This window comes from Carettochelys insculpta, chromosome 19 (assembly GCF_033958435.1).
Source record: "Carettochelys insculpta isolate YL-2023 chromosome 19, ASM3395843v1, whole genome shotgun sequence".
In the NCBI taxonomy this organism is placed as follows: Eukaryota; Metazoa; Chordata; order Testudines; family Carettochelyidae; genus Carettochelys; species Carettochelys insculpta.
Window position 1 is genome coordinate 6,186,705 of NC_134155.1, and position 25,829 is coordinate 6,212,533.

Genomic DNA, 25,829 nt, shown 5'->3' on the forward strand with positions numbered 1-25,829 from the left:
AAAGGAGAAGTCCTGTGGCACCTTATAGACAAACAGATCTTTTTGGAGCATAAGCTTTCATGGGCAAAGACCCGCTATGTCAGATGCATCTGACAAAGTGGGCCTTTGCACACGAAAGCTTATGCTCCAAAAATTCTGTTAGTCTATAAGTTGCTCCAGAACTTCTTGTTGACTTTTCATAATGTTATCTATTAGGCTTTGACCCTCCTCAGGTAACAGATGAGCTTAGGTAAGGAGTTAAATTGCTGAAACTTTGAGAGGAGAGGTGTGTTCCTTATAGTTTGTTTAGCTGTATCTACACTGTGTATTTTTTTTTTAATGATACTTTTTTCGGTGTCCCAAAGTCAAAATAAGTGAAGTCGAAAAATCACATTCACACACCCACACCATTGTGAAATGGAGCATTCTTGTTTATAGCCACAGGTCACAGCCACAGCACTGAAAAGAAGAGTTCACATGCTTCGTTCCCACACATTGATTTTTCACCTTGAAGGGGGGCAGGAGTTGATGAAAGTCATTCACAGAGATAGAGTTATTTCAGGGGAAAGTCCTCTTATCTCGACTTCTCATGTGTGGCAATGTGAACGCTCTTTTCCTTCAGGGAAAAACATTTTTTTCCCAACCATCCTCTCTCTGCAATCGTAGATCAGCTCTTTGAATGGAATAAATACTTTGCCTGTGATAAGACATGCTATGCTAACACATTCAAACCATGCAACAGGCAGCATTTGCATATGCTTTTGCAGGCTCATTTTAAGTGGAATTATGCAAAATTGGTTTGAGCCTGCTGCAGTACTCTTCTCTGATGGAAGACCTGGAGGGCACAGCATATCAACAATGCATTCCTTCCTCTTTCACCCTCTTCACATTTACTGCACCACACAGTGGGTGAAATGCCCCTGGAAAGCAAAAAAAAGCTTCATTCAAGGCAACGTAACAATGTGTTTTGCTAGACTTGTCTTGGATGAAAGAAAAGGATGTAACAGACGCTGGAGTTTTCAGAGGAGCCTCAGGGAATTAGCTGCCCAATTACGATTAAGTTTAGGCTCTTTTGAAAACCCCAGACCTAATATTTAAGATGCTAGCTGAACGCAAAAGCTACAGTCATAAATAGGGTCCAGATTCATACTGGGGCTTGTAATGAAGTCAGGAGACTGGCCTACTCTTATTGCTGCATGTTCAGCAAAATATTATTGCAGTCAAAATGTTGTGCATTTCTGTGCTAACCCAGACCAAGCAAGATTTTAGCTGAGAGCTCATTCATCCTGCTTCACTGCTTGTGCTGGGCATCTGGTGAACTGTTGAGAAAAGAAAGTGCTTTGACGTATACATGCTCTAAAATGAACCTAAACGTGTGTAGATTATTTTTTAATGTAGTCAGTTGGGCTGAAACTTATTTTAGTCATTTGTAAGGTACCATCGTTCTGCATGAGAATCTGGAACACGTTAACAATTAAAACTAAACGTCAGCATTCTCTAAAGGTCACTTAAGCTGTTCATCTATAATATCTTGTGGCTTACAAAAGAAGCAGCATTCAACATTTTATGGCAGTGACCCTGGTTTAACTGCTGTTCCTTTGACTTTCTGAGAAAATAAATATAAACTGGGTTGGTCAAGAACTTCTTAACTAATGTGTTACCTGCCATTTCCAAATCAAAGAGGAAGGTCCTGTTTTGATAAACTCCCTACAGCCACACCCCTCTCATAATGGCTGTAAGAATCTGCCCTCAGTGTTCGCAGGACATGTTGGTTCTGATCTTTTGAGCCAGTGGTATTAAGCTGTTTCACCCAAACAGTCCTGCTAAAAATCCCTGTTAGACCACTGCCCCTTCTTTTTGCCTTGCATATTGCTTTTAGACATTGTTTCTGCATAGAGCTTTACACCAATCTGTAAACAGCCTTATTTAGAGGGAATTAGTAGCCATGGATCTAAATAAAAGGTTTTGAGATCCCAGTTATATGCCAACACATTTTGGTGGCAATCTGTTAGATTGGTGTCAAGACAGCCTCAAAGCCTGTGGCATAAGAAGCACTATATTGTAGCTGTCCATCTGTCAAATTGCCTGGGTCTTGGTGCCCTACAGTGATGGGAATAAAACCTGATGCATTATTAGCAAAAGATATCCATGGAGTCAGGCTCACTCAGTTCTCACTTAAGTGCTTTTAGCAAGATTTGGCTGGGGGCTGTCCCAGGACTGCAGAATTCCTGAAGCCACGTTCTGCATAGGGCCCAGCCTCCACAGGGAATGCGGTAACTACTCATTATGCTGTTGTCTCCAAGCATCTTCCCTGAGCTGTTAATTGGGCCTCATCAGTTGCTTTAGAGAATGTGACCATAGTCAAATTATTGCAAATGTGGACAAATTAGCAGGTGTATATAAGCAGCCTGCATTGTTATGGAGACTTCTGTGTAGAGTTAACCTTTTTCACAGTCTGCAATCAAACACTACCTATTTCTATGGTATTATGAACATAACAACCGGGACTGGGAAAAGCCAGCTAGTTCACCTACTCCCTTTCTCCTATTAATGCAGTGTTCCCCAGAACTGGTCACTACAGTGGTGGTCTAGACGGGTCAGCAAACGTTTTACGTCTGGCCCCTGGCCCCACTTTTTGTCCCTGCAATTAGCAGCCCCACCACCTGCAACCTGTCTAATGTAACCCAACCCAGGGAAATTTTGGTTATATTCTAGAATTAAAAAACAAAACAAAAAACTTTCAGCATGTGTAAGAAAATATGTATGTAGAATGTGGAAACTTTTTTTATTGGTATATAAATGTGAATACACATACATAAAAACAGTAATGTATTTCAACATTTTTAATGAGATGGATGAGCCTGAGACCCAGGAACTGATCGTGTGGTGGCCCCTGCCCCCTGCAAAATTTCACACACCCCTACTTTGCTCATCCTTGGTCGAGATGGGTTGTATTCCCATCTCTGCCCCTGATTCTGACCTAAGTTGCTCTCTCTGTGCCAAAAATCGTTGCCTCTATGTCAGTCATTCTCAGTCTTTCCTTTCCTCCTTGGGGCCTTTTTACAGAAGCTATTTGCATAAAAACAGCCTCTTGGTTTCAGAGGCTTATTTCCTGCTGCTTATTCCTCATGTAAGTCCTACTGACTTCTGCTTGCGACATCAGTGGTTGTTGGGGAAATGATTTTTTATGTTGCATAAGAGGCGCTGCAGGTGGGGAACCGGGCAGGAGGAAGAGATGAATTCTAAAGAAATCCGAAGGCTATTTATTACTAAGAGCGTCACCTGAAAAGGTCAATGGAGGGGCGGGGAAGGGCATTACTTCAATAGCGTTGCTTAGAGGGAATGACTGTTCGTTGGTGCAGTATCTGATGTTGAACCTTGTATCTCTCTTAAGCTGAGTTATCTGCGTAATTACTGTATATTCATGTTACCTTTTCTATTGAACACTATAGTTGCTGTGTTCAAGCGGGTGATTATTGCCCATGAATGGATGTAGCATTTTTAAGTGAAGCCGTAGGGTGGAAAATTCACAGACCCTTTTATGGATGCCTGCCTTGGTGCTGGGAAGGGCATTAGCCTCAGGGCAAGCTTCCAAGATAGACCAATGCAAACTTAGCCTACAGCCGCACTACTGTGCAAGATTGACCTGCTCAGGGTAGATCTCCTGTGCATTAATTTTTTCTCCATGTGCGTGAAACGGTGCTTTCTAGGGTCAGCGTCGACCCCTGAACTCTCTGTGAGCAACAAGGATTAAGGAAAGTCGATGGGAGAAATGCTCTCATTGACCTTCTTCCATGTAGACAACCATAGCAGTTGACTGCTACATCGATTTTAGCCACACAATTGGCATAGCTAAAATTACGTATTGGAGGTCAACTGCTATTTCTAGGATAGGCACGGAATAGCTTAGCTTTCGGTCCTTGTTCAATGGGCCATATCCCTGCAGATCATACTTTAGCAAAACTCTGTGACCTTCAGTGGCAGTTTTGCCTGGAGTAAGGACTTCAGGATTTGACTCTTGTTGGAGAGAGATCTTACGCTCTGTATTGCAGCACTTATCTTTTTTTGCCCAAATGTCCATGATCATGCTTTGCATTTGCAAGATGTTTAGTCAGTAATGATCAAGTGCTCTGCAAAGGTGGGTTTTTTTGCCCCAGCTTTTTGTACAACTTCCTACACCAGTAAGATGTTTACATCTTAGGCCTCCCATGTCACAGTGTTTTGCTTAAGGCTGCCTCAATCATTTATTTCTGTGAAATGGGGATAGAGATACTGACCACCTTTGTAAAGTGCTTGGAAAGCTGCAGAGGAAAACTTAGTGATAGAAGAACCAGGTATTGTTTTACGTGAAACATAATTTCAGCTTTTACCCTTGAATTATAACCAGCTACTTTTTCTGTGATTTTCCTGGAGGTATATTTTCCTTTGTTTCCTTTGCACTGGTAGGCCCCAATTAAGTAACCACCTCTGCATGAGCAGACTGGGTGGTGCTCTGTGACCTCTGCCTGGCTGGAGTGTTGTTGACTTCAGCCTGGCTCAGCTCAAGCGCAGTATCCACCTGTGTGGATGTAAAAGTAGAACCCACATTTGTCATGTCATCAGAATATCATCAGACAGCAGTAGGCTTTGGATCAAATTCTTTTTCTATACTACAGTAGTCTGTAATGAAAATACTTGGTTGGTGGGAAAGAAAATAGCTCTCTGTGTGTGTGTGTGTGTGTGTGTGTGGGAGAGAGGGGGAGAGGGAGAGGGAGAGGGAGAGAGAGAACTCAGTAGAAATATTCCTAATTAGCAGATGTAAAAGAATCAAATATTTTCTCTTAGGTTAAGGGTGTTCAGCTGAATTTACATTCATCAATTGCATGTATTAGTGTTCTGCTTTCTCACCTAAAATCCAGTAGAGCAACGAGAAGTTGTTACTTTACATTGTTGACCCTGGTGAGTAATATAGTCACTTTCTGGATCATGTGGCAGTACCAGCGTAGATAGAACTACAAGCTGCAACTGCCCAGACAGTGGGGAAAAACCCTCTGTTTTCTTTTCTCTTGCAAGTCACAAGATACAAATGACAATGACGGTCCAGCAATGAGTAATACTGCCCGCTAACAGTATTCTTGAGCTCCAATTGTGTACTGATTGGCTTGGAGAGGAGTAGTTCTGAACTATCGCCTAAGTCTTACTAATTGAGAAGGTTATAAAATGATTGTGCAGCTGCCTTTGCCAAACAAAAACCACAAAGAGTCAGTATTTTATTACACCTCCTACAGTGTGTGGGAGGAGGGTTGCTTTCCACTTGGCTCCTTTGGTGATGGTCTACTCACATGCACCACAAAATGATCTATTACATATTGGAGTTTGCTGGGCAAAAGATCGAATTAAATCATGCCATCTGACCAAAATTACACTGCTCTCAAGCAGAGGAAGTAGATTTTTGTGAATCTGTGTGTAATCTAACATTCAAAGGAGATCACAGACTAGAATTCATGCCTTTTTAAAAGCACAAATGATGTACCAGTAAGAGTTTATTTCCTGTTATCTGTAAATATGGACCAAAAGCCCCCAAAGATTAAGTGGAGATCAAACAGGAAGCTGTCAATACCCAACACGGTCTACAGCAGCTTTCTGCTGTATTTTGTATGTTTGAATCATGAGCTAAACTTTGTTCCTGTACTTAATTTTACCACACATCCAACTCAATGTCTTATACACAAGGAATTTCAAGTTAGGGGAGACCCAAGCACCCTTTATCAATTTTTTTTGCTGCTGTTTGTTTGTATCTTGTGATATAATTTAACTCTTAAAGGCCCATTTCTGCAACCCTAACACATAAGAATAACCCTATTGACTTAAATGGAACAACTTCTGTGAGTAAATAAAATAAATTTTAGAAGATCAGGCCCATTTTCCTCTAGGCTAGGGTACATTACCCTGGAAGACCAACCTGCTCAGGCTCAATCTTCCATGGGTTGATTTTGCGTGTCTGGTAGGGGAATCGACCTATCAGGTCAATGACCTTCTTCGGTGAGGAAAGCCAGGTAAGTGAATTGCAAATACTTGGATTTTAGCTATGCAATTGCTGTAGCTAGAATTGCTTATGTGCAATCAACTGGCCTAGTGCAGACATATCTCTAGTTGTACATACAGCTGCCTGAGGTTTTGTTTTCCATTAATTACTCTGAGGGAGGAATGCTTTTTGACCATCTCTGTTCCTATTTTCATCATTACCCTTCCCTCCATGTAACAGGCTGACAGTAGTCGCCTGAAACACCATACCCTGTTTGCAGCTCTTTAACCTACTGAGGTAGGGTTATGTAGGGCTGTGCTGACTCACGATAAGGTTATTTCTGCACTAGAGGGTTTTGGTGAAAAAAAACCTGGCATTTTATCAACAAAATCCAGGGAGCATCCAGCTCCCCAAGACACTCTGTTAACACTAAATGGACAGAATGCAGCAGTTTTGTTGACACTTTACCACTCCCAACAAGGAGTAATGCTTCTGGTAACAGAGAGCCAGTCTAGACAATCTGGGGGACACTGTCAACAGAAGAGACATCCAGGTCATCTGGCAGGTGCCCCAGGTGACACTGCCCACAGAAATCAGCACTCTATGGTGCTTGCCTATGACCCTTCTTAAAGCTGCAGGGAGCCTGGGAAACCGTGGAGCAGGAAGCTGAGAGCATCTGTGATTCCCCATACCCTTTCCACCACTCCTGTCTTGAGAGCCATTGCAGATGGCAGACAACAACCCCAAGATCCCCCTGGGCCCTTGAGGGAGTGGACTGAGCGGTCCCAGGAGCCACCTGAGGCACTAAGAGGTGGGCCCCCTCCTGGACTAAGGCTGAGGTGCAGGCCCACCTGGACCTGTGGGGTCAGGAGGAGCTACTCTGGGACCCCAAGGCAAAGTGCTGTAATGCCCCATCCTGTGCCTCAATGACCAGGCAGACCCCTGCCCCCATGAGGTCTAGGTGAAAATTAAAGATCTCTGTCAGGGGCATGTGCAGGCCCGGGATGCTGGATGACATTCCAGAGGTACCACAAAGCCCCTGTGCGGCAGGGCCCATTGTGCAGACCACACATGGCTTTGCTCCTGGGACATTCCTGACCCTTGGCCTGGTGGGTGTTGGTTGCTGCTCACAGTGGGGGCAGGGCCTTTGAGGCTGTAGGACTCACTGTTTTGTTCCTGCCGCACACCATTTTTCTTACAGCTGGACCCACACTGTCCAAGGGCTTGGCCTGCTCCACCTCCTGGGCAAAGCGAGCCAGTACCAGCACGGGCCTGCAGCTGAAGGGGCTGTTGCCACATCAAGCAGGACCTCCAGAGGGACCACAATGCTGCCCTCTGCAGGATGACTGACCTCCTGGAGTGGCGGTTGTGGGCCTAGGACTAATTAATTTCCCATTTTGATGTTGCCACTGGCATCTGGCAGGACATGATGGCCCAGACACATGTGACTGCTGCTCCCACCCCTGCTGGTCATCCCACTGCCCCATGACCAGCTGGGCACACCAATCAGAACTGGTGCAGTGCCTCCAGATCCATTAGTGCACCTGAGGGTGGGCATGGGTGCAACTGCCTGGCCGAACCGAGGAGTTCCTCAAAAATGGTGTCGGGCTCACCTTTGTGAAGAAGAGGAGGATGGCCATAAAGAGTTGCAGCAGGTGCTGAAGCATCTCTCCATGGGGCCAGTGCAAGCTCAGAGGCTGCTCTGGCACTATGGCTTGCTGGAAAGAACTGTCTCCCCCACCCACAAAGTGTCAGTCATGCTCTAGCAGCTGTGCTATCCCTCGTGGAGGTAGGCATGTTTCAGCATGGGCAGGGAACAAGCATCTGGGCAGGAACCCTTTAAGGGTTTGTCTTGCTGGGGCTCCTGGAAGGGACTGCCAGCCATGCGCTCATGTCTTTCCTGTGTGGCTGCAATCTGTTGGCAAAAGTTATGTCAGAAGATCCCTTCCGTCAACAGAGCATGCTAGTCTAGACATAACCTAAGAGAGGTGATCCCAGGGTGTAAGGGAAATGGCTGTCTAGAGGGAGAGGCTCAGAAAACCAAAAGGGGCTATTTTGATAACCTAATCTGACCTAAAAAGCAGGTGTCTACAACTGAAGTGCTGGACTGAGTCAGCTATAGGGGGCCTGAGTGTGCTTTCTTTCATGGACTTTGTCCTGTGTGTGCTTTCTTTCATGGTTTTCATGCCTGGTTTCAAAAGACTTCTTCCACCTACGCTGAATTTTATATTACCCAAAAAAAAACCACCCACACCTTGGGTGCCTTGTATCTGCGTTTCATTAGCTGATTGTAGCACATCATCTCCTTCTTCCTGGTTAACTACCTGCCTTCCTTAATCTTGATCTGCTTTTGCTAAAGTAGCCTCTGCAATCAAGACCCAACCCAGTTCTTTATCTGTTCAAGTAGGGCAGACTAAACCTGCTGCAATACTTAACCATGTAGGTTCTTTTGTAGTTGAATACACTGGTATCAGGTAGATTCTGGCCATAGCCACCTCGAGGCTTTGTCATTTCCTCAAACAATTTAATTCTTTCGTCTCAGCATTTAACAGGTAAATTTTTGGCACTGTTGAAAAGCACCAGCCCAGTGGGACCAAAGAAAGATTCCCATATTCAGCAAACATGCCAGCAACACTCAATCCCAGCAAAAGCTATTTTCTGCCAACCAACTTGTCCGCCTCAACGCTCACATGGAGGGATACTGAACTAATAAGAGTAGTGCCTGCATTATGTACCATTCCTTGGTCTCTTTCCAATGGACCTATTGAAATAGCACTACCTCTGGTAGTTTCTGAGTTGTTTTGTCCATGACTACTGGAGTGAGGCCTTCAGTTAATCTGCTTGTGGGGACTGCAGAAATATGCCACTTATTTTATTTAATGATATTTAGGAAAAAGTTGAAGGCCTCCACACAACAGGTTCTGGCTTGCCCTACATGATTGATTTTTTTGCAGTAAAATTAAAAAGGGAGATTGCTCAGGCTGCTAAATAAATTTAATTTGGAACAGTAGTAAAAAATCACAAGTCATCCAGCTCCTCTTAACTCTCATTTCACTCTTCTCCCAGTTCCTGGGAAAACAGAAGGGTCATGTCTGAAGTCAGACTCTACTAAAGAACACCCTAACAAACAGTATCTTAGGGATGAAACCTGACTCATACCCAATTATCCAATTTCTTGTGCAATGCAACTGACTGCTGGTGCAAAAGCCATACTTCCATTCTCCACCCCTCCACCCCCGCAATTTTTTCTCAAGTGCATTTTTGCTGACATGCAATTTGTTGTCTGAAAATACATTGTTCTGGTCACTGGGTGCCATCCCATGCTGATGCTGCAAAGATCTACTTTCCTTGCAGGAATTAGCAATATTTACCTTGAATCCCATTTGTGAGCAAGTTCTTGCAGGTGTCCTCATAAAGCACAGGTTAGTGGGTGGGTCCTGCTCTGTCTTTGAGTTATTGCTGCAGAAGTTCCTGCTTCTGTTTGGAACTGCCTGTTTTTTTCTGAGCACTGAAATCACACCTTAAATTGCTTAAATTTGCTGATCCTAACACCAATCTCTTAATTTTGAAATTGAAAAAACTATGACATCAAACATCCATTCCACAGACAATAAAGATCCATTATGCCCATGCTCAGAATAATAATCATGCAGAAGAGAAACAAAAAGAAGTGTAAGAGAGGAAGCCATGCTAGTCTATACACTATCAAAACAAAAAAGCAGTCAAGTAGCACTTCAAAGACTAGCAAAATAGTTTATTAGGTAAGCTTTCGTGGGACAGACCCACTTCTTCAGACCATAGCCAGACCAGACCAGAACAGAGTCTGTTCTGGTCTGGTCTGGCTATGGTCTGAAGAAGTGGGTCTGTCCCACAAAAGCTCACCTAATAAACTATTTTGCTAGTCTTTAAAGTGCTACTTGACTGCTTTTTGTTTTAAAAAGAAGTGTCTGCTTATTGCTGATGTCGCAGTAACAGACTTCAGTGCTACCTTCTCTGATTCCAAAGAGGTTTATCTGATAAAGATTTTTATCTTGTTGTGCCCTGCTTTCCAGAACTTTAGTGTTAGACCATGTGTTCCTGGAACTTTATCAGTCTTCAGATATCAATTTCTTGGCTACCAATTGTAATTTCTGATACAGAAATAACTTCTGATCCTTAAGCACAGAATTCCTGTGTTGTTGCTAACAGAGGGACAAGTTCCTCTGTTCATAGTGTTGTTCCCCGACCCTCCGGTTCCTTGAACAGTTTGTGGTGTTTATCTTAAGTCTTGTGCAATCTTTCCTTCTGAAGAAGTTCCAGTTGCTTGAGTATAAATAAGCAAGTTAGAGACGTCCAAGAACAGTTTAAAAACAATACAGACACACAAAAACCCCTTTTTAATCAAATTAGCAACCTAGAAGCTAGGAAACAACAGTGATTTTCACAGAGAAGTATTTTTCTGTACGAAGAAACTCTAATTTAAAAAATTCCAAAACAACTGGCGGGGAGGGGGGGATCAGTATAAAAGAAATATTCATGCTTAAATTCAATGCCTCACCACCACCACCTCCAGGAGAAGCTGAATGAGCCTAAAAGCAGGAACCAGCGTGGCTAAGTAAACACCGGCTAAGAAAAAGCAAGTGAGAGAGGCTAAGTTAGACTGGGTTGTTTGCTAGGGCTCTGGAGGAAAAATGCTATGATGCAATGTTGTGACATAGCATGGGCAGGAAAAAAAATGTAAGTACAGTTGTGTGAGAACAGTAGTGGTACATTTACTATTGAAAAAACCAATAACTGGGCTGCCATCCCAAGAAATGTTAAGGCTTTAGCTATAAAATTCCCTAATTCTAGCTGTGTAAATAACTGTTGCATGAATAGTGTGTACAGAGCTAGTTTTAGTGCATAACAGAAAACACACACACACACACACACACACACACACACACACACACACACACACACACACACACACACACACACACACACACACACACACACACACACACACACACACACACACACACACACACCAAAAAAAAAAAAAAAAATGAGCAACCCTAAACCTTCCAAATGCAGACAGCCAGAATCATCTCCTTTATCAGGAAGGGGCTAGGGAGAGAAAGACATGTCTGTCTCAGAGTTTAACCTCCAGCTCCCAGCAGCTAGTTCCATCTTTGCTATGCTCATTTGGGGCTTGTTCTGAAACTGCTAACACTGGTGCAATAATTAGCTACCTTGATACACTTAAGCAACAGCAAATTTAGCGCCAATACGAGCTCAATCAGTCACATGCTTATTCAACCCTTAGCAAGAAGATTCATGAGATCTACCAGTTCCTCTTTCTTGACAGCTCAGAATTACCATGAGAACAGCTGTTCCCAAGGGATCCCTGTGCTACTGTTCCTGGCCTAAGCTGAAGAAATGCAGAGGTGAGTAAACCAGCAAAGGGTCTCTGCTCCAAATCTGAAGCAGGGCTTGTCCCTGAAACCTCATTACGTAGGAAATAGTTTTTTTTAGGTTTTTAAGGTGGTACAGAACTGGTTTTTTTTTTTTCCAGCAGAGGCAATTTGGGAAAATAGGAAGGCAGCAAACACTCTGCAAGTTAACCTATAGCCCACCTGAATCATAAGATTACTCCTGTATCTGGGACTGCTAATAAGACTTCATTTGAAAGGTGGTTTGTTTTTTTAAATCTAAAGTAACTTTATAATCATACTGACAAACCAACACATCTGGAGGGAGAGAGGGAGAAGAGTTAAGATTAACTCATAGTCAGCTATTTAGTCACAGCATAAGTGTGTGAGAATATACATATATGAAAATGACCTGTGCTGTAACACATTTGCCACCATGGTATGGGCTTGCTCACATTTTAGTTAGACTACAGGGAAATCAGAACCTAAGAGAAAGTTGATTGTATGTAGCTACTGAGCTATCTGACGGGAACAGTCCTCAAAATTGAGTTTTACAGTGTTACAGCTGAAAGAGGGGTTATTTGTAATGAAGAACCTGGTGCATGTAGACAGAAAAACTAAAACTAGAGGAAAAGAAATACAAAGGAAACAACAGAAAATAAAAATGACTCCACGCAGCAGAGGAAGAAGTCTGAGTGATTTAGTACAAACTGAATTCATGTACCGTCCCCCTCTTCTCTTGTGCTACAGCAAAAAGCAGAGCAAGGAACAACCCAAAAGTTCCTAAATTGGTATTATTTCCAGTGTGTGTGTTGATGCTATATCCTGCCAGTGATTGCAGCAGCTTTACTATTGAATTAATCATGGGAACACACAGTGTCTGTAGCTTGACAATGGCACCACCTTGTGGCTGTGGAAAAATCAGTCCAACACATTTCTAAAGGGGGATTTTTTAAGTTACCAAACACTCAGGGTTCTGCCTCTGTGGAATTTGCAGCAGCATCTTGCTGTAATGTATTTCATTTATAAAAGCTGCATCTCTGAGGGGAAGAAAAAAGGTTAAACACAGACCAAAGATAAATGATTGTAGTGAATCTGAATCTGCAGGCAGTTTACAACAGTAACTGAGACAGATGAACTGCTCTGTTCTTCTCAATGGATTGCTAATGCTGAACCATGAAAAACTGACACCTAAATGCAGCACACTGGAAAACAGGATAGATAGCAAAAACAAACTGAATTTACCATAATCAGCACAGTAACCTTAAGTGTAACTTTATCATTTACTTTCATATTAAGAACTTCAATTAAAAATCATCTTTTAGTATGCTGCAGAATTTGTCATACTGGAGTACTATGACAATCGGGACTTGCCACAGAATTTAACACCAGCTTTCTGCACAACATATGGGATCTTAGTTATTTCCCTAACAAAGTAGTGAATATTAGCAAATAAGTCAAAGTAAATTATGCTTGTGTATTTTTATTACTACTATTTTGATCATTAATATTTTGGTGGCTATTGGTAAAACGCTTTTAGGGCTAAGTATGAGAAAGTAAAGTTTAGTAACACAATTTGATCTTTCATTTTAATCTAACAGCATCCTTCAGCCCTACTATGGCAGGAGAGCTAATATTAGCTCAGATTACAGATTTCAACCTGAAAAAAAACCTTCAGGGTACGAAAACACCTAAGGAAAAATTACGAGCAGCCAGGGGGAGAAGGAGAAAAAGTTAGAGGGCTTCAAATGAATGAGAATGTACTGATTTTTGTATTAAATAATACATAAATTCATTATCTACACAATATGCATGTCTGTATGGGAGACAAGGAATACATTCAGTCCTGATGCACCTTAGTATTGCATCAAAAAAAAAAAAAAAAGGCAGGTGAGGTCCAGTACCTTCCTTAACCACTTCAACTTGGGGATAGTTGAAACAGAAAGCCTTTCAGTGTATAATCTCCTCATTTGTAAGTACAGTAAAGTCTCAACATTTGAGAGGTTCCATGTTGGGAATCCTTGCGAATGCTGAATTTTGGGAATACGCCTTCCACCTGGAGCCTGGCTGCCAGTGCTCCTGCCTGTGGGAAGTGGCGGCTGCTGGCACTTGAATAATTGAATTCATGAACATTAAGTGCTAACTTGACCTCACTGGAAACATTAAGTTTGCAAATCTTGAGACCCTACTGTAGTTCAAAATCGAAGACTGGCATAACTAGAGATAACCTGTTCTAGAGTTGTGAAGCAGTCCAGGAAGTCTTCCTCTTCAATCCCAAACTTAGTATACTGGTGAACGTAGGCTCTGAGGGGGCAAAAAGTCTGGGTAAGCAACTGAGAACTAGACAGCAAAACATTACAAATCATCGTTCTCAAAAAGTCTGACACCTGGTACAGCATCAAACTGAGGTGGTTGTAATGAGCTGTTTCCAGCCCTGTAAACCAGAAATGAATTGTTTCTAGTACATTGTTTGGATACAGTTTCAGGTACCAAAGGCTGGCTTTTGGAGAAACACAGAACACTTTCTGGCTTCTTTCCAAATCTCAGCAGAGTTACTCAATTCAATTATTGTACTTGGAGGCAGAAGCTTACTCGTTTATCATGTAAAAGCATCGAGGGTTTTATGCAGAACAGCTTAAAGCTCCTGTTTGTTGCATGAATTTAAACAGATGGTAAATTTAGGAACAAAGGTATTCAGCTCTCATTCACACACATCATGTGTGGTTAACTAACATTTGCTGGACACTTGCTCTCTGATGCCCCATAAATTTGGCTTCCTATGATGAAAAGACAGAGGCAATAATTTTTGGAGTTAAAAACAGGTTTTAAGGAGAAGCAAACCTCAGGGTTTCAGAGCCTTTACAAACACAAACTCCCAAAATATTTTTGCAACAAGCTAGGAATCTTACTCTTTCCTGGAATAAGCAGCAAGTCTGTGTACAACCTAGAAACAGGGAGATCAGTAAAAGAGTTCTATTTTTAGAATGGATATTCTGGAATGTGCAAGTAACTTTTGAGTTTTAGTGCTCGTGAAAAGTGCCAACTTGACCTCAATGGAAACTTCTCCTATTTATCAAAACAATATAACATAGGTAGAGCAAGCCTCCAAACAGTGCTCAGCCACAGTGACCACCCCTAGGGGTGGTTTCTCCAGAATTGAGGGGAAAAAAAGCAATTGTGCCATGGAGAAATGGTTCAGAGTCTCCAACTATTTGACGAAGGTAAGGGACCAGAAGAAGATTCACCTAGTTTTACTGTCAAGTGCCCTGCAAAAAATTTTGTTCCAGCAAGTCTTCTCTGAAATGTATTTGGTGCAACATTCTAGGAAACAAGGTATGTAGCACTGGTTCCTCTTACGTAGCTTTAATCAGTGGGAGCTTTGCTTTTTCTCTTTGCAGGAATGAATGTGTATATATTGTGCTTCTATTTTACTGCAGGGTTGATCAGCTACTTGCAGTCACTACCACCCTGGCTTACATTTGAACTTGTGACAGACTTTTATCTCTAAACCCCTCAAGAACACTATTTGAAAAACTGCCAGCATATTTGCACACATTCTGTAATGGAGCTGGTACTGTGGTTTCTTTTACTGTGGCTGTAAGGGACACCTTTTTAAATTACAAATTAGAAGTGATTTATGAAGTGCTTTAAACTGAGATGTTACCTACTATTTACTTCCAGTGAAAATACTGAAAAGTCAGAATGATAAATTACCATTCTTATTTTCACTTACTTGGAAGCAAACATATTCCAAGCTTTCTCCACAATGTTGTCCATAAGTTTCAGCAGGAACTGGCTGTTGCTGACCAAAGAAGCAGATTTTTCATACTTGTTAAAGGCTCTTGGCGTTTTCCACACAGTAAACGCATCTTGAGGGTTCAGCCATGATGTGTACAGTGCTGGGTCTTCAAAACCTCCTGCAAGAAGAATATAGCAGTCTTTTCTGACTAATGAAGAGTTTTACCAACATGACTTCTTTTACAAGCTCAACTCAAATTTTCACCTAGAAAGTTACACTGAGTATTGTACACTAGAACTCAAGTTCTGCTTTCGGTCTGCTGCATGAATACACAGACTAAAGTGATCCTGAAAAAGGGTAGTTGGGCTGATCCTTGGCCTGTCTGAGCAGCAAGGAGCTGTTGCAGACACTGCCCATTTATCCTCACAAACCAACACAGAGGGGGGAAACTGCAATTTGTTCTTATGGCCTTTGTGTCCAAACTCATTATTAGAAGCTGGAGCTTTGTGAGTGGTGTAGAATGAAGTGGGTGCTCTCATAAAACCCTGATGTGAAAGAAAAAACAGCAATGTAAGTTATCTTTGTTCCACCAATTCTCTCAAGCCTCAGCTGCTGTTAGCAGATCAAGTCAGTTTCGAGCAGTATTTTCACCTGAAGGGCCTAGTAAAAGTGTAACTCTTCAAACAGGTTCTTTCTCACACAATGTGGTGAGCGCCAGATATAAAAAAAACCCACCACCACTTCAACGCTCTGTAAAGAAAAGCAAACTATGATATCCCCCACTCCCTCAGCATCTTCCTACAGGTTAAAACTCCCAAATCCAGCACTCTCTTGTCCAGCAACATCTGTCACTTGGCAGGATCACTGATCTTGCAGGACCAGAGAGGCCTGGAGCTGGGAGGAGGAGGTGCCAGCCAGACGAGTGGCAGGGACGCAGGGCGGGGCAGCTGGTCTGGTAGCAAGGGGGAGCGCAGCAGCCAGGGATCCCAGGCCAGGAACAGCAGCAGCAGAGAGCAATGAACCAGGCTGGTAAGCTGGTGGCCCAGGCTCCCAGTGGTTTATCATAGGGTCTGTGCACAAAACCGCTGGCTGGAGAGCAGTGGCTCCCAGGGGCTCATCCCCATGGGGCCAAGAAGCCCTGGCAACAGTGAGGAAGGGAGGCCAGGAGCGGAACTGACCACCCCTGATCCAGCAAAATCCCTCATCCTGGACTGCTCAGGTCCTGAGGGTGTAAGAGGAGGGAGGTTAAACCTGTACATAGCAGTTATATTACAACAATATATCCTATCACACATAGCCATGATGGTGTCTCTCCTTTCCCATAAGGTGCGCAGGGAAGCCCCAGTGTATTTTCTGCATATGTAAACAAAGCAACCTTTCATGGCTGCATAACACAGCCTTGGATGTTAGAATGTGTTTGCAGAGAGAACACTGATCTTAGTTTTTAAAGAATGTTACCTTAGGCTTTTTACACTTTTGCCAGTGACTGACATAATGAAAACAGTGGGGTAGGGAAGGGGAAATAACTAATGAACTGTGTATTTTTTTTCCCTCACCTAGATCCACGCTTTGCACATCTTTTCCTCGCAGGACAACCAGGTTGGCAATGGAACTGTTAAAATGCAGTGCCTTATCTGGAGAGGTTTTTGCAGCACCGGGATTCCCTCGCAGTGGTGGTCGTACCTGCCAATTGATACCTAGACACAGAAGTTTTTGAAACAAACTAAAATCCATATTTTAGTCGCATCATGTGTTTAATTTTTCAGTTACTAGCTTCCTGAGGTGAAATACAACTGCAGTCAAAAAGAGGTTTTTACAGGCTACTTAGAGACAGTCTAGTACAAGTTGAAACTTTCTAGTCTGAAACTCTCTGGTCCAGCAATATCTATGATCTGGCATGATTTTAGTTAGCTAGATGACCACTTATGATGGGCATGGCCAAGTTTCATGCAGTCCCATGGTTTGTTTACAGCCATCAGCACTGGTTCTCAGTGCTCTTATTCAGCTCTATTTTACCCCCTAAATGTCTCCTAAGAGCCCAGCAAGCAGTGGCAGTGTTCGTAATGCTGCTAGACAACACTGACTTCCCATGGCTTGGCAAATTCTGATTCAGCACCAGTCAGGTCCCAAAGGTGCCGGACTAGAGAGGTTCAACCTGTAGTACTTGTAATATTCAGTGCCTAGCACTGGACATTTAGCAGAGAGTGTGCTGTAGTACATCGGCTCCATTCATTGGTGAAACTGCAGTCTTGTGACTCAAGACAATAACAGAGCTCAATCTGTAGTTCTTAGGGAAGGAAATTTCCCACTACAGCCACTATTCCCATTCTACAGGAAAAGTACTCAGTAAGCAGCCTTGTCCCTTAGTGGCACCCTAAACAATGTAATTGGAAGCCACATTACTGTTCCCAGCTTGTCTAGGTAGAAGTGGCAGGTTAAAATGTTCAAAAAAAATGAAGAACTAGGACACCAAGAACTAAACACTGTTTCAGGTGAATCATGCAAGTAAATCCCAAATGTGTATTTACATATTCCTAATAGCTAGCTGGCTGAGAGGTCTGGGCTAAAGCAGGGATGAACTGGATGATCCTATGATAGCTCTGAAGGAGCTGGTTAGGTATGTGAGGAAAAAAATCCCTACTGTCTAAGTGAAGGAGGCTACTTCTTTCTGAATAGGTTAAAGTTATCCAGTGAGTTCCCAAAGGGAATAAACTTTATTCTACATGTAGAAACATACTGAAAGATTATCTGATTTCAAGGGTGTGCCCACACCTTACCTTCTTCCATCTTAGCATTAGCAATAAGCATCTGTCTTAAATGTTTGATGAGCCCAGGCCAACTAAACGTACTGTATGCCAGGGAGTTCTCTGACATCTGAGGTATATTACGAAGACCCAACATCTTGAATTCAGGATGAGGAACTAAAGATTCCATCAAGTCTCCTAGGAATCAAAAAAACAGCTGCCATGACTGCCCAAATAATATTTAGGTTAGTCTCTTGGAGAATATAGTGAGGAATTTCATAGAGACCTAATGACATAAACTGAGTATACAGTTTACATGTGGAAGGCAAACACATCCCAGTGAATAACATGAAGAACTCACGTACGTTGCTGGATTCCATATTAGCATGTGAGCACCCTGGGGAGGTCTCAGACAAATCATTGAAAAAAATCCAGGCATTGTTCAGCAGTGGTCAAAAAAGCAAGAATGCTGGTATATATAATGAATGGGATAGAAAACACTGAAAATATAACCATGCACTTGTTAAAGTATAAATAAGTTCCAATGAATGTATCTCAGAGCTGGATAACAAATAGCAGACAAGGTAAACTAAATGGTCCTATTTACTCTCTCATAATACAAGAATATGAGGCTACGATACAACACTGAAATGGACAAAATTGAAAATAAAAAGCAGTGTTTGTATATGATGCACAATCAGGCCTATAGAACTCACTGGCAAGTTTTTTCAAATTAATTTAAGATTTTAAAAAATTGCATCTGTGTGTATGTGTATGTACATAATCAGAGGGATATAAATACCCAGGAGTGTGCCTCCTTCAAAATCTAAAACCATCTGGTAATGACCACTCTTGATGAAAGGATACCAGATGAGACAGACCACAACTCTGAACCAAGATAGCAATTCCAAAGGTCTTATAATATTTAACTCAACAATAGCTTTAGTCATGTTTGATTAGATCACTGAAACTTTTTTTCCCTTCCTTCATGGTAAACAGTCCATAACAAAAGGTAAAAAAGTAAGATCCACCACAAATGCACAAACAGAGAAAATGACCCTGTGTTCCACCCCTAGGGATGTAAGAAACACATGCTTTTTCTCTCATCTGTCTGACAGGAAGTATAGAAAATAATATACACTGCTCTGCATTTGTCTGGCTGCAATTGAGTTTTTTGTTGCAGGGACCAGTGAAGACAAAGTTGAAATCTGGGTTAGCAACACAAACCTTGGCACTATGGATAATTCAATTTTTCATTCCCGGGTGACCCACCACAGACCTGTCTTATTTATGTAAGTCATGTTATCTGGTTTTGGTTTGCATATAATTCAAAACTAACCTCAAACTCAAAGCAAAACCTCTGACTTGCACATGGTTTTCACCTAAAATGTAAATTAGTCCCAGGCTGACACCAGCCACTTGGAAAGGGGAAGCATCACTATGCAGTAAAGTATGAGACTGGGTGGCAGAAGTGCTACTCTTAACTCTGCTGTAAAACTGATGTATGACAATGGCAAGTCATAGTTTTTCTGTCTCAGTTTCATCATCTTTAAAAGGGGGCTAATACCCAATTCACGGAGGGGCTGCAGCTCAACTCATTATTTGAAGTGTACGCCGAGATCCTTGGATTGAAAGCATTAGCTGGCATCAAGCACTATTATAATTAGATACCTAGTGGGCTCCTGCTATACTGTGAGGCTCCTGCAGAGGAATAAGTGGGCTGAAACACACTTCCCAGCTGATGTGCAATTACTTGATTTACATCCCTGAAGGATATCTTTTTAATATTCATTAGCTGAGCACAGATCTTGTGGATGGCATCATTTTCATGAACAAGGAGAGCATCTGATGACTGGTACAGGTGTGAAAGTGTCAGAACTGAGTTGTAGTTTTGAACAATAACCTGGAAGGAAAAATGCACATCAACAAGGGTGAGTTAAAAAAAACAAACAAAACCTTCAGTTTTTTTGTCTATGTAACTTAATCCTCTCCTCAAAGCTTTACCTCTTCTGTTACTGCTTTTTTGTTTTGATATTTTTCACGGAGTGACTGACTTCCCCCTTTACCTGCACTCAGTACAGCAGCCATTTTAGTGTCCACTTGGATAGTGAACAAGGACTGTCTTAATTTTATCATCCACAGCTGAATTCATAGGAAGATACTGAGATCATTATTTTTGTTCCCATAACATAAGAAGTAGGGGTCACCCAACGAAATTAATGGGTAACGGGTTTCAATTCCCTTTTTTACCATAGGCTTCCTGTGTGAATTAGGGCAGATCTGTACTACTGTTTTGCTGTCGTAGCTACGTCCCTATAGGGCAGTGGTTCCCAACCTTTTCCAGACAATTCAGGAAGACTTGGTGACCCACGGCAATTCAAAAACAGGGAAGATGGGAGAGCAGAGCCATAAGTAGCTAATTTTGCACCTGAGGCAAGAACATAAAATTGTGCCCCCTCATGTTTATATAGTCATAATAGTTATTTCATAGAAAAGGGGAAATATATTAATAAAATAACACTGTGTTTACTACAGTTAATCAGAGTTGTGGCAGAAAGACACTCATTAACAAACTGCTCCCCTTGGCTTAAACCCCACAATCAGGGGCTAGCAGAGTCACACTCAGGGGGCTAGAGGAGTCATGTTGAGCGGCTAGGAGTCACTCGGGCTGAAGGGGGCTAAGGAAGTCACACTCAGTGGCTTCAGGGGGCTAGGGGAGTCACACTGAAGGGCTAGGTGTCACTCGGGCTGCAGAAGGCTGGGGAAAATCACACTTAAGGGCTGGAGGGGTCTAGGGGTGTCATGCTCAGAGGCTAGGAGTCACTTGGGCTGAAGGGGGCTAAAGGTGTCTCACTCATGGGCTAGGAGTCACTCACTGACTGGAGGGAGTTAAGGGAGGCACAGGTATCCCCAGGGCTGAAATGTAATCATGACCAATGTTTGGGTCCAGACCCATAGCTTGGGAAAAAATTCACATCTCTGCTATGCTAGCAAATCTCTCCTGCCTTCACATCTCAGGTCCTTTTGTCTGCATAGGTCATGTTGTGTAGGGAGGTGGTTTGACTATACTGGCTAAAGATCTCATTTTGCCAATAGGAACTGTGTCTCCACTATAGCTGAAATGGTAAGTGGCTCTCAGTTTAATTGACTGGCTTAGCTGCCTGATGGCTGTTAATCCAATTGAGAAGTTGAGTACCATTTCAGCGTGAATGGCTTCTTAATAGCCACCTGTGGAGCCACCCAGCCCAGTTTTACAATCATGTTTACATTTTTTTTAAACATTTGAAAGATTCCCAGCAACTGACTACAGGCAAACAATAAAACTAACTATACATGAAGTGATATCAAATACACGAAGTAAAGAAACAATTCTCTCCCCTTCTCCATTATCTTTCAGTTATAGGTATTGTGGGTGGTATTTGTTACACCTGATGGTAAACCAAGTCTAGTTTTTTTTTTGTTTTTTTTTAATAAGTAGACAGTCCTTTTAATATGGATTAAAAATTTTGCAGAACCCTTATGGAACTTCAACATTTACCTCACCGGTTCCATATGGCCAGACAACCTGGTTGAGTATAAATGAGGTTGGAAAAGCATCCCTTAAGCACTGAGTCACAAAGGCTCCCATGCCTGATCCCGTACCACCAGCCATGCTCATTACTGTTAAAAATCCACTAAGGCGATCGCATTTCTCTGCTTCCTTTTGTATCAGGTTCATGATAACGTCTCCGTATCTGGGCCCATGAACACAGTAACTGCAGCACAAGAGAAAAAGTGAAAAGGGCAAGAACTCTTACCTTATAGCAAAACTAAAGCAATAACGTCAACCACACAAACATATAAAGCTATTTCCTTCTTTTAAAAATTTCTATCAATTTTTTAACTCTTTATATCACCAAGGCTGCTTCAAGTGAACAATCTTCAGTTTCTTTGATGGGCCGTTTATTTTGCATGAAGAGACTGACCTTTACAATTATCCTGCCATTCTGCACCCACAGATTAAACAGCTAAATGTGTCGGTGACATTTTATTCACATTTTACCATTCTGCAACTGGATTATAAGTCTTCACTGTAAATATCAATATGTGTTCCTTGCAAAAAGAGCAAAAGCAGTCTACAATGACAATAAAAATAGGATAATATTATGCATGCAGTATATTATTTCACAGTGGCAACAGTTCCACTTCTAAGAGAGGATGTCTGTGAATCTAGTCAGTTGCCAGGTATTCATATGCTGTATGATTATTAGCAAAGAGAGCTTTTGACTGCTTTTTTTGTTTTGATAGTATATAGACTTGCATGGCTTTCTCTCTGTTACTATAAAAGATAGCAGTGATCATATACCCATTTGCCCAGTTGTTTCCAGACCCCTGTTTCTGACAGAAGTGTGACTGATGGTCATATTTCCATCGGCCAGACCTAGCAGCCATTGATAGGGTCTGACTGATTACTTTCGGTTCCATGTCAACAAGTACAGCCCGGGCAACAGGTTCTGGAGAGAGGAAAAAAGGTAAAATCAAGAAGAATGCTCATACTTAAACCTTAGAACAAAACAATATTGAGATAATAGGTTAAAAAAATACTAAAAGCAATATCATTCTTCTCTTATGCATTCAAAACATCCCAGTAGCTTCAGTGGAACAGTACATGACAAAAAAGTGAGTGGGATTTGACCCTCAAAGCTTTATATTTACATAATCTTTCACCATCCCACTGTGTGTGTTGCAAGCTCTACATAGCTAGGTGTCCGTCTCACTTGAGAAATCATTCATGTTAGCTAGCATTTGAAAGGGACAGTCTTCACTACTTAATCTGATCTACTTCACATACAATAAATAGAAATCTGAAAAGGGGGGGAAAAAAAATCATGTTTCCAACCTGGAAAAGTTCTGGTAGTTCTCAAGAATGCAGGATGGCAATCAAAGGCACAAAACAAGAAAAACAAAGCTCACTGCAATAGTTCTATTACCGGAAGGAAAAGAAAGGTGGCCTTGGGATTAAGGCACTGAATAAGGGTTTAGAATAGCAAGATCCTGTTCCAGCTCTGCCATTGACTTGCTATCTGACCTTGGACAAGTCACTTCATTGATGGTAAATTCATGAATATTCCTAAAGCACTCCCTTTAATATAAATGCAAGTAACTATTTATTATTACATGTATTTCTAACAGGCTGAGTTCCAGTCTCAACAGTTATGAAAAAAGTTCCTAAAAATTATACCCCCCGTTTTCTCCTCACTGAAGAAACGTTCTTTGCAAGCTTCCTGGTAGGATTCATTCTCCTTCTTGGAACACAGTCCATGTGTACTGTATAAGTCACCACAGATAGCATTAAACACCTCATAACCAATTTGGTTACCACATTGACCAAGCTGTACTGTGACTACTGACATTCTCCTTCGCTTTGGATTTAATCCTAAAAAGAAAAAATATAATATTGTGCTTTTTGCTGTGGTTCATCAAGCTGGAGAGGGTGAAAGGTTTTCGACCAGTTTCATAACCCATGAAAAACATACTTAAGAGTGCAATTTATCCTTGTACAGAGAGCATTTGTGTCACTTTCCAAACTGCCTACTGACAGTGGTCACTATGTTTCATTCTTTGTCGAAGAGTGTTCACAGTGTGTCTTATATTTGCCAGCTCTCTGCTATTCTGATTTGCCAACCTTGATAACAGTTTTTGCACCTCTGTTCTTTATATATTGAGTCTGTTCTGGAATGGCTACTATCTGAGGAAGTGGGTCTATCCCACAAAAGCTCATCACCTAATAAATTATTATTTTAAGTCTTTAAAGTGCTACTTGACTGCTTTTTTGTTCTGACAGAATACAGACTAACACAGCTCTCTCTCTGTCACTGGTCACTATGGGTCTGGTTGAAGTGGAACCAGGTGTTGCATTTGGTAACCCCACTACTGCTGCACAGACAAACCACAAAAATTCAAACAATGGTGTTTTCCATCGTACTCTTCTCTCCCTCTTATTTCACAAATTTTATTTTCCTTTCTTCAATCACTGCAGGTTTAAGGCTAAGTGTGTCCATTATGGACCACACTGACTAATACTCAAGGACAACAGTACCATCCCATATATTTGTACGTGCACATCTGTTGATTTTATTGTCATTTCTTAGAAATTACTGACCTTCAGTGTCATTGCAGTCTCATCTAGTTCTTTTTCTGAAGTTCCAGTGACTCATTTATGCAGTTGGTTCCCATGATTTAAGCTCCAATAGAGACCAGACCTTGGTATTTTAAACTAGTAGTATGCCTAGACTACCAAATTAAATAACACTGGAGTTAAAATGGTTTATATTAATGTGCCCATTGATGGAACTGCATTGGTGTAGCAACAGTAGGAAATCTTACAAACAAAAGACACAAGTTCAGGATACAATCATGGATAGATCAGAGCCTTATGTTCTTTGAGTGAAACAAATCTTTTTCTGACTTCTTACAGTAGGCCTGACCTGGGATTACTCTGTCAACAGTCCCTTCTTCACAGATACTAAGAGAACCTACTGCTGAAAGACCTGCAGGATTGCAGGACCTAATTTAAAATGTGAGAGTTTAGACTCTTGCATGCGTAACAGGTGGATGAAACCAAGCTAGATCAATGAGAAAAATTTATCTCAAAAGCTAAACTGCCAGAAACCATTCGCTACATAATTCATCCAACTGGATGTATAAAGTTGTTTTTTACCATTCTCTTAAATCAGACTACATGGACTACTCATTATCCTCACAACTGTAAATTCCTGTTTAATACCCAAGTTATCTACAAAGGAGTGTTGAAAATGATTGTATTCTATCTTTGCATAGAGATGGTGGGAGGGGGGGAGTGACTAGGGGTTGGCCTAGTATCCCCCATGTTATGCCTCCCCATTCACCCATGTACATAGGCACTCCCTGATCCCAGGCCCCCTTTATCCAGCCACATAGAATGGCTCTCCCTAATCCCCCTTCCCACTTATCCAGTCACATACGTGTCTCTCCCCAGTCCCTGCCCCTCCCTTAATTAGCCACATACATGGTGCCCCCCCATCTCAAGCCACCTTTTCCAGTCATGGACCTGGCACTCCCCATTTTGCTGCCACATGGAAACCAACACCTCTCTCTGCCCCCCTCCAGCATCGCCAGATGATATCTTGGCATTGGAAAAAGGCAAAAAAAAAAAAAGTTAGGGTTCTGGAACAGCTGCCATATGGAGAGAGACTAAGAAGACTGGGACTTTGCAGCTTGGGAAAAAGATGACTAAGGGGGGATATGAAAAAGATCTATAAAATAATGACAGGGTGTGAAAAAAAGAGACTACAGAAGTTATTTACTCCTTTCTGTAACACTAAATCGAGGGGTCACCCGCTGAAAGGAACAGGCGACAGGTTTAAAAGAGACAAAAGCAAGCATTTCTTCACGCACCACAGGTCAGCCTGGGGAACTCCTCGCCGTAGGATGGTGGGAAGGCCAAGGCTATAAGGGAGATCAGAAAAGAGCTGGATAAGATCACAGAGGACCAGTCCCTCGATGGGCAGGGCGGGTGCCCCCACCCGCTGTCTGTCAGAAGCTGGAAATGGGGGGCTGCGGAGGGGAGGATCCCTTGTTCGTTCATCTCCTCGGGGCACCGGGCACTGCCTGCTTCCGGTTGGCAGACAGGATACTGTGCTAACAGGAGCTTTGGTCTGACCCACTATGCCGGTTCTTATCCCCTCCCCAGGTAGCGCTCAAACCCCGTCACAAAGCACCGACCCCAACCCCAAAGACCCCCACGCCAGGCCCAACTGATGGGGGGGCGCGGCCCAGCTTCTACCTGAGTCTCGCCCGGGATTCTCCCTTCCCTCAGAGAGCGCGCGCAGTTACCATCGCAACAGACCCTTTCCCCTCCGGCACCAGTATAGACAAAGCCACCCGCCCCTAGACCGTTTGCGCATGCTCTGAGCCCGCAAGCAGCGGCGTAAGGGGCTTCCCGGAGTATC

The 25,829-nt window shown here is 42.4% G+C and overlaps 1 protein-coding gene across 9 annotated transcripts; it reads right to left on the reverse strand.

Moving 5' to 3' along the window:
- Positions 1 to 252: 252 nt before the first annotated feature.
- On the reverse strand, positions 253 to 25,799 carry TUBD1 (tubulin delta 1). 9 transcript variants are annotated; one of them, XM_075013612.1, is made up of 11 exons: positions 25,664 to 25,769; positions 25,276 to 25,326; positions 24,002 to 24,132; positions 23,081 to 23,275; positions 22,205 to 22,352; positions 21,398 to 21,614; positions 19,531 to 19,762; positions 17,893 to 18,057; positions 16,672 to 16,812; positions 15,110 to 15,293; positions 253 to 899 (listed from the first exon to the last, which is right to left on the reverse strand). In XM_075013612.1, the coding sequence occupies exons 4-11, from the start codon at positions 23,250 to 23,252 to the stop codon at positions 764 to 766; spliced, it is 1,395 nt and encodes a 464-aa protein (XP_074869713.1). In that variant the 5' UTR covers positions 23,253 to 23,275; positions 24,002 to 24,132; positions 25,276 to 25,326; positions 25,664 to 25,769; the 3' UTR covers positions 253 to 763. The 9 variants fall into 9 exon arrangements, with proteins under 9 accessions (XP_074869713.1, XP_074869714.1, XP_074869716.1 ...); XM_075013613.1 differs by having other exon boundaries at positions 24,002 to 24,127; positions 25,664 to 25,765; XM_075013615.1 differs by lacking the exon at positions 25,276 to 25,326 and having other exon boundaries at positions 23,099 to 23,275; positions 25,664 to 25,799.
- Positions 25,800 to 25,829: the final 30 nt, after the last annotated feature.

Coding starts and splice junctions, on each gene's coding strand:
- TUBD1 (XM_075013610.1), bottom strand. CDS start 25,465: ATGAACGAACAAGGGATCCTCCCCTCCGCAGCCCCCCATTTCCAGCTT. Junction 22,353..25,275: donor GTTCCCCAGGCTGACCTGTG/GTGCGTGAAGAA, acceptor TCCTCTCTCCAG/AACCTGTTGCCCGGGCTGTA. Junction 18,058..19,530: donor GTATAGCAGGAGCCCACTAG/GTATCTAATTAT, acceptor TTTGATTCCTAG/GAGACTTGATGGAATCTTTA.